We start from the raw sequence: 8048 nt of genomic DNA on the forward strand, positions 1-8048 counted from the left end.
CCATATGACACCCTGATAACGAGTTGAGAGAGAGCCCTCAACTTTTTGCAGAAGAAGCGCGCGCGCCTGGAAGTGCTCGGGGTCCGGCGCTTGCGGCGGTTGCCAGGAGCGGGAGAGCGAGAAAGCGAGCCGAGCGAGTGAGAGAGAGAGCGCGCGCGGGTCCCGGGCCGCCGCCGCCTCCTCTCCGGTCGCCGCAGCCGCCGCCGCAGCAGGGAACGGGGCCGGGGGGGAGGGGGGCAGCCGCGGACGCGCGCGGCCGAGGACTTTGCAACTTGCCGGGGAAGGTGGAGGGGCGGGAGGGGGAGGGGCGCCCGCGCAGGAGACCAAGCGCCCAGCCCCGCCGCGGACCATGGTGCAGCAGGCCGAGAGCTCGGAAGCCGAGAGCAACCTGCCCCGGGACGCGCTGGACACCGAGGAGGGCGAGTTCATGGCGTGCAGCCCGGTGGCCCTGGACGAGAGCGACCCGGACTGGTGCAAGACGGCGTCGGGCCACATCAAGCGGCCCATGAACGCCTTCATGGTGTGGTCCAAGATCGAGCGCAGGAAGATCATGGAGCAGTCGCCCGACATGCACAACGCCGAGATCTCCAAGAGGCTGGGCAAGCGCTGGAAGATGCTGAAGGACAGCGAGAAGATCCCGTTCATCCGGGAGGCGGAGCGCCTGCGCCTCAAGCACATGGCTGACTACCCCGACTACAAGTACCGGCCGCGCAAAAAGCCCAAGACGGACCCGGCCGCCAAGCCCAGCGCGGGCCAGAGCCCCGACAAGAGCGCAGCGGGCGCCAAGGCGGCCAAGGGCCCGGGCAAGAAGTGCGCCAAGCTGAAGGCGCCGGCGGGCAAGGCGGGCGCGGGCAAGGCGGTGCAGCCCGGAGACTGCGGCGCGGGCAAGGCGGCCAAGTGCGTCTTCCTGGACGACGACGACGAAGAAGACGACGAGGACGACGAGCTACAGCTACGGCCCAAGCCGGACGCGGACGACGACGACGACGAGCCCGCGCACTCGCACCTGCTGCCGCCGCCGGCGCAGCAGCAGCCCCCGCAGCTGCTGAGGCGCTACAGCGTGGCCAAGGTCCCCGCCAGCCCCACGCTCAGCAGCGCGGCCGAGTCCCCCGAGGGCGCCAGCCTGTACGACGAGGTGCGCGCGGGCGGCCGGCTGTACTACAGCTTCAAGAACATCACCAAGCAGCAGCCTCCGCCCGCGCCTCCCGCGCTGTCGCCCGCGTCCTCGCGCTGCGTGTCCACCTCCTCCTCCAGCGGCAGCAGCAGCGGCAGCGGCGCCGAGGACGCCGACGACCTCATGTTCGACCTGAGCTTGAATTTCTCCCAGGGCGCGCACAGCGCCTGCGAGCAGCCTCTGGGCGCGGGCGCGGCGGGGAACCTGTCCCTGTCGCTGGTGGATAAGGACCTGGATTCCTTCAGCGAGGGCAGCCTGGGCTCCCACTTCGAGTTCCCCGACTACTGCACGCCGGAGCTGAGCGAGATGATCGCGGGGGACTGGCTGGAGGCGAACTTCTCCGACCTGGTGTTCACGTATTGAAGGGGCACAGGGCTCCTCGGGAGGCAGTCGTGGCGGTCAGGATAAAGAGGATGGTGGGAGGGGGGAGGGGGAGAAGATGCTCACGGTCAGAGATGTGGCGCAGAGAAATTGGAAAAGGTGGTGAAATGTTGGTGGAGTTAAAGTGAAATGAGTAGATTTAAAGAGATTTTTCCAGGTTTTTTTAAATTTTTTTTTTAAAAAAAATTTTTTGGTCTCCCCACCCTTCCCTTCCTTTATCGTGTCTCAAGGTAGCTGCATACCTAGTCTGGAGTTGTGATTTCCCCACCCCTAAGAAAACGTGTTTTGTAATTTTTATTTCTTTTTCCTGAAATTCGTGATTGCAACAAAGGCGGAGGGGACCGGGCGGGGGGAGGGGAGGAGGCCCCGCTCCGGAAGGCGCTGTTTGAAGCTTGTGGCTTTTTGAAGTCTGAGAGACGTCGGCAGAGGACCCTTTTGGCGGCACAACTGTTACTCTAGGGAGTTGATTTTTTTTTTTTCTTAAGAGATCTAAAAAAGAACTGGTGATTAAAAAACAACAACACAAAAAGGGACCATTGCAACCTTTTTATTTTAATTTTACTTTTTTGGAGGGAGAAAGCTGATGTCTTCTATGCATCCAATTTCTCAAACTGCAGGGAGCTTGAAAAAATGCAGTCTGTACAAACGCTTACAAAATATCATAACTGTGAACTGACTTAAGAGCAGAGTTTACTTTTTCAGATCAAATTGTTTATGGTTTTACAAATGTGATTTCTACTTGGCAACCTTTTTTTGGTAACTCGTTCCCTTATACCTCCTTGATTGAATACCTTACAGCCTAGACCTCAGTACAAAAAGGTATTGAAACATTTTTGATACATAACAGACCTCAATCTTTTTTAAAAATTAATATATTTTCAGGCGTATTTTTGTACAGTGAAAAGGGAACAATCTTGCTGTGTTTTTTCAGTAAGACTTTCAGGCACTTCTTCCCTTTTGATTTCTTTTTCTTTTCCTTTTCTTTTTTTCTTTTTTTGTTTGTTTTTTTAGCATGCAAATATGTTGGTACGTTATGTCCTGGTTTAAAGGATTAAAAATTTTAAAAGTAATCCTTGCATCTAAAGGCCTTGTGGTTAAAAAGAAAAAGCAAACTTTTTTTGTACAGCTATAGTAGAGATTTGTTCAATATTTGTAGGTAAAGATTTATTGAAAATGGTGACATAGACCTCAGAGCTGTTCTTAGTTTAAGACTGTATGTACTGTACCATAGTAGGACCCATGTATCTCATCGCTGTGATGTGTGGACGGGGCCCCAGACGGAAGGTTTGAAACTGGATTCTCGATTTTTAGCAAAAAAGAAAAAGGAAAGGCACATAGTTTTAAATTTTCTCATTTTGTGCAATATAATCTAAATAAACAGACCATTGCATATTTAGTAGCAAATGGTGGCGAAGCAGACTCAACGCACTGTCGACATCACCGCCCGAGATTTTGTGAGTGTGTGTGTGTCTGCGTGTGCTCGCGGGTGCTGAAGTCTGTGTCTTGATTTTAATAAATCAGCAGGAACTGATAGAAGCTCGCATGGCCCATAGTCTAAGTCTACTCGGGGACCGCGTGGTCTCAGCGGCTGCGGGTGGCGGAGGGCGGATTCCGCTTGTGGAACCCTTAGGCTGGCGTGTAGTGGGCAGGCCCGGTGTCCTCCCACCTCACCCCGCCCTACATCTCCACCCCCCCCCACGGGATGCGCGCGGGTCCGTGCGTGGTGGGGCCTGGGCTGGTGTCCACAGGGCTATTCCCCCCCCCCCACCCCGCACAGTCGCTTCTGATTTTTTGTCGTTTTTTTTCCTTTTAAACCCTTTTTCCCCTCCCCCCGCCGCATCGCTGCATGCGCGCTCAGGCGGATGCGGGTGAAGAGGGCCGCGCCCTTCAGTGTCCACGCGGGTGGGGCACGAGGAAAGCAAACGCGCCCGATGCCTCTTCCACAGTGGGTGGCTCTTGGCTTTGGAGTCTTGATGGAACATCTGCCTCCGGTTGCCCAGGCCAGTGCTACCTCCCCCCACCCCCAGCCCTGTCCCTCGTAGGGTCCCGCGCAAGCCCAACTGCCCGGGGCCGCGGCGACCGCGACCGAGGAGCCGTTCAGCGGCGAATTGAAACTTGGTACCCAACAGCCCGACTCTAGACCCACGGAAACCGTTACTGCTCGGGCGCTGGCCGCGGGGACTTGGCCAGCTGGGATCCAGGTCTGGGCCCCACGCGAGTCGCACACTGCAGGTGGAGACATAGTAGCCACCGAGCGGCGCGATCGCACAGCGCGCGTGGGTGGTGGCGGGGGCGGCGTGGCTTTTCCGAGCTCTCCTTGTTCACCCTTCCTCCATGGCGCGCTGGTGTGGGCCACGCGGAGACCTTTAAACCGCGAATAATCCCACCAGTGGTTTACGGGGGGTGGGCAGTTTCTGAAGCTTAAGGAAAAGGCATTCTGAGTGTCTTGAGATCTTTACATTTGCATGTGTTTCCTGTTTTCCACCGGGCGTTTTCTGTGGTAAGGGAATTAGAAAGGTGTGAGGATTTGGTCTCAGAATGGAAACATAGCTGTGATTTGTATTTTAAAACTATGTGGCCGGTTTCTTGGCAGGAAAATAAGAGACAAGTCCTTGGTTGGCGATCGTGAAAAAAAAAAAAAGAAAGAAAGAAAAAAATTTTAAACCCTGTTAGAACTCAGGACAGGCGCTTAAATGCGCTCTTAATATTTAAAGCAGTTTAGACGAATGCATTGAGAAGATCATTCCCAATGAACTGTTTATTGAATGTCTAATACACAAGGTATTCCTGCCACTGGCTAGGCTTCAATAAAAGTTTAACTGCATTTTCCCCCCTCTTAAGTAAGTCTTATTTTTAACTGAGCATTGACAGTATCTTAAAATGGTAACGTGGGCGTGGGCGTTGTATGCACAGCAGTCTAGCCAGTTGGGTACCCTGCCCCTTAACTAGTTCACAGACTCGGACATCTTTGGCGAGAATTCCATCTTCGAAGGAAAAAAAAAATACCTGAACCTGCGTTCTCTTATTAATTCTTTAAGCTGTGGAAATAATTTCCAGTTTCTACATTCTTGATAATGCACCCTTTTTATTAAAAAGAAACAATACGAATGAAAGGCAGTGTGCTTCAAGTGTGCTTTGCAAATCCGTGTTGTGAATGGCTACGGTCACTGGGTAAATTATTTGTAGAATGACTGGCCTTTAGCTAGGGAAAAAAAATCTTTGCAGCTCTTTTGGGCCTGGATGGTTCTTTTTAATGTTAATGGAGGGGAAGTGATTTAAATATGCATGCTCGTAGCGGTCAGGATCTGACTTAGTTGTTTTGAGAGAAGAAAAATCAAAAGGCAAGGTCTACTTTTTCTCTGGGAATTAAAACCACAATCATCTTGATATACTTGGATGGTGTAAGAAATGGACATTTGTTCTTCACTTCAGAATTCAAATGAGTTTTTGCCCAAGGAATCTGGGAAATGAGGCAAATCAGTTGCTCAGTTTTCAAGTAGTCGTTCAATAGAAATAGATTTCCAGCCCTCAGCTTTTTCTTCTCTGATGGGGTATTATGTATAGTCTCACCGTTTTCTCCTAATGGGCGTATGTATCTTTGTGGACACTTGGAAGAGAGGTTTTTCTTGTACTCTCTCGTTTCTAGAATCTTTATACTCTTTTCCTGCGAGGTTCTCTGCTTTTAACAGATTTCTGAGGCAACTATATTTGTGCTTTTTTCTTACGTAGGAAGACCAGCGAAAATAGCTTACTGAGTTGTCAATTTTATCAGTAGATAAGAAACTTTGTTTATTACAGTTTCAGGGAAGGTTTTTCAGGATATTTCTCAGTTATTCTAAGGGCCAAATTTTATAAAAATCTCCATTAGGAATGTCAGTTTCAGATACCCTTTGTATAGCCTATGGCCTGCGAGGACAACAAGACTGAGCCTTACATGTGTCCGAACAGGAATTCATAAATCCCCAAAGTAAACGTCTCCATGTAGCGACTCTTGACGCGTTTCCTGAGCGTTGACTTATTTTAATTAATTGATTCTTTCTCACTGTCCATTCTAGTCGGTTGATTCTGCCATATCCCTTGGTTTTTGATGATCTCGACATTTTTTGCTCTTTGGTAAACGACTCAGGTTTTGTTTATGGGTTTTAACGCCCCCTTTGTGTGACACATCTTCAACCGCATAATGTACTGAAGCCGAGCTCACGTTTCCATTCCCTGACGGCTGACTCCTTCTCTTCCCCCAGCTCCTCACATACCGTCATTTTTTTTTCCCATCGTCTTATTTTCTTTGACACTACCTAGATGCGTTAGCTGCCTGATGACGTCATCTTCACCACGTGGGTGCGGTGAGTTTATAAGAGAATTTCACAAACAAGTAGTTTTTTAGTGAACTTAAAGCAGAATTTTAAAGGAGACCTATTTTTATACTCAATAAAAGCACAAAAGTGCATAGAGCTTAGCATGGCGTACAAAGGGAAATCCGCTCATTAACGTTCCATGTATAAAAGTAATAATTTTCTTGGATAGCGATATTCTTTGAAGACCCAGTGCCTCTCTGCCTGTGCATAGACAGGATGGTTTCCACACACTGGGAACTTCCGGTTGCCGGCACTTGACACACACACTTCACCAGAGCCACCAAGAGCAATAGGCAGGAGCTGCCATGTGCCTCCTGATGGCCAGCAGCTGGCCACTGGGCACCCTGGCTGTGTACGCGCAGAGGCTCCAGTCTTTCTGTTTGATCAAACTTCTTTTATGTGGTCGTGTAGACTCCATTTTTCTCTTCTGTGAAAAATGACAAAAATAAAGCAATATGGCGAGTTTGAAAATACATTTGAAAAAAATAGAATTTCCTCCAGGGTCCTCAAAGAGGTTTTTTGTTTGTTTGTTTGGTTGGTTGGTTGGTTTTTTTCTTTTCTTTTTTAATGTGACACTTATTTTAGGAGGCACATTGCATTCCCCCTTCAAAAACAGAATGACTGGAAATAATCAAAATATAGCGTGGAAAAAAAAAAGAATTTTGATCAAATGGATATTGACAAAGGGCCCTCGATCCCATTTTTCTTCACCCAGCTTGTGTTCAGAATCCGTATGCCTCGTCCCCTGAATCACACAGGGAGAAGCGTCCTAGGCCATTGTCACGGACTCCCCACTTTGTCTACTTTTGCTCCTGTACATAATGTTGTGGGTATCAGTCTTTCCCATTTGTTCTGTGACAACCTTTGTTTGAATGGACTGTTTTGAAATGGAGGCCTGTATCTCGAGGATGGGACACCTAGTGGTCGTGGTGCCCCATCCCATAGTGCTTTGGGCCAGCTGGGACAGAGCCACCTGAAGTCTGAGGGAAGTTATTAGCATGACACCTTGAACAAGTGTTTTGTTTTTGTTTTCCAAGGCCGAGAATAAAAAACAACTTTCGCAGCCACTCCAGGTTTTGGGGAGGAATAGCTGGAAAGCCCTTTTGTTTAGAAGTCTGAGTGGGTTGTGGGGGGACCTTTTATAGAGTTTGCATGCCAGCGCAGAACCTGTTGCTGTCAGACAGAGAGAGGGAGGAGCTACCTGAGGCAGTGCGCTGGGGGACCGTGTAAGTGTCCCATAGCACTAGGGAAGCAAATGCATGGTGAAATCATGTCTTCTGGTAGAGGTTATCTAGCATGCAGAGTGTAGTGTGTTGAAACTGTATGACGTTGCTGTATCAAAGTTGTAAAATTAAGCATTATTTATTGAAAACTATGTATTTTTTTGTAAAAACCTGATCACACAGAGTATCAGTGGCTTGTGCTTTGTGCTTCAATCAAACCAGCTTCGTGACCGCCCTCCTTGGAATGCAGTGTTAAATGCTCAGGGTTGAATCCATACACTCCAATGTCTCTTTCGCAGGAGTTTTTCACAGAGGAATACATTTGTTCAAAAGACCAATAAAATCGTGTGATCAATCTCCACATGTGGCTTTTATGTGACTTTTTTTTTAATTTTTCTTTTTCTTTTTCTTCCCATTCTGCACTGGGTAACTACTGTGTGACTCCTGAAACTGTTGTCTCGAAGCTGAGAGATGTGAAACGTCCTGGTGTCTCAGCGTCCAGCCAGGACCTACAGCCTGGGCAGGACTGGGGCCCTCAGGAAGCGATGCTTTGGGCAGCCTGGCGAGCTGCCCACAGTGGACGAAGCACGGTGATGGTGTCTTGATATTTTTAACCGGCCAATAGAGTGGATAAAGAGCCCAGGCCAAGAATAGAGGGGTAGGTTAGCCTGTGTGTCCGCAGTAGAAGATGAAGGGGCTATTCAGGGGCAGTTGCTGATGTTGAATTCAATGCCAGCCAACTCAGCCAACTCCATTCCTCAGTGTCTTTTTTTTTCTCCCCTCTATAAACAATTTACAGTGTAAATGTATTTTGACATAGAAACCATTCTGTATTGAGATTCTTGCTATAAGATGTTTTTATGAAAGCCTGTAAGTGGTCCTTGCAACTATTATCAGATTTTTTTAAAGATGTGT

At 49.1% G+C, this 8048-nt stretch overlaps 1 protein-coding gene across 1 annotated transcript; it reads left to right on the top strand.

The window, feature by feature from the left end:
* Positions 1–304: 304 nt before the first annotated feature.
* Positions 305–7494, top strand: Sox11 (SRY-box transcription factor 11). The gene has a single exon (XM_085690826.2). The coding sequence runs from the start codon at positions 350–352 to the stop codon at positions 1535–1537; it is 1188 nt and encodes a 395-aa protein (XP_085546952.1). The 5' UTR covers positions 305–349; the 3' UTR covers positions 1538–7494.
* The last annotated feature ends 554 nt before the right edge of the window (positions 7495–8048 follow it).

Source organism: Myodes glareolus, chromosome 6, assembly GCF_982192425.1.
Source record: "Myodes glareolus chromosome 6, mMyoGla1.1, whole genome shotgun sequence".
Classification (NCBI taxonomy): Eukaryota; Metazoa; Chordata; class Mammalia; order Rodentia; family Cricetidae; genus Myodes; species Myodes glareolus.

What these genes read in the sequence shown, in the direction of transcription:
- Sox11 (XM_085690826.2), top strand. Translation starts at nt 350, where the DNA reads ATGGTGCAGCAGGCCGAGAGCTCGGAAGCCGAGAGCAACCTGCCCCGG.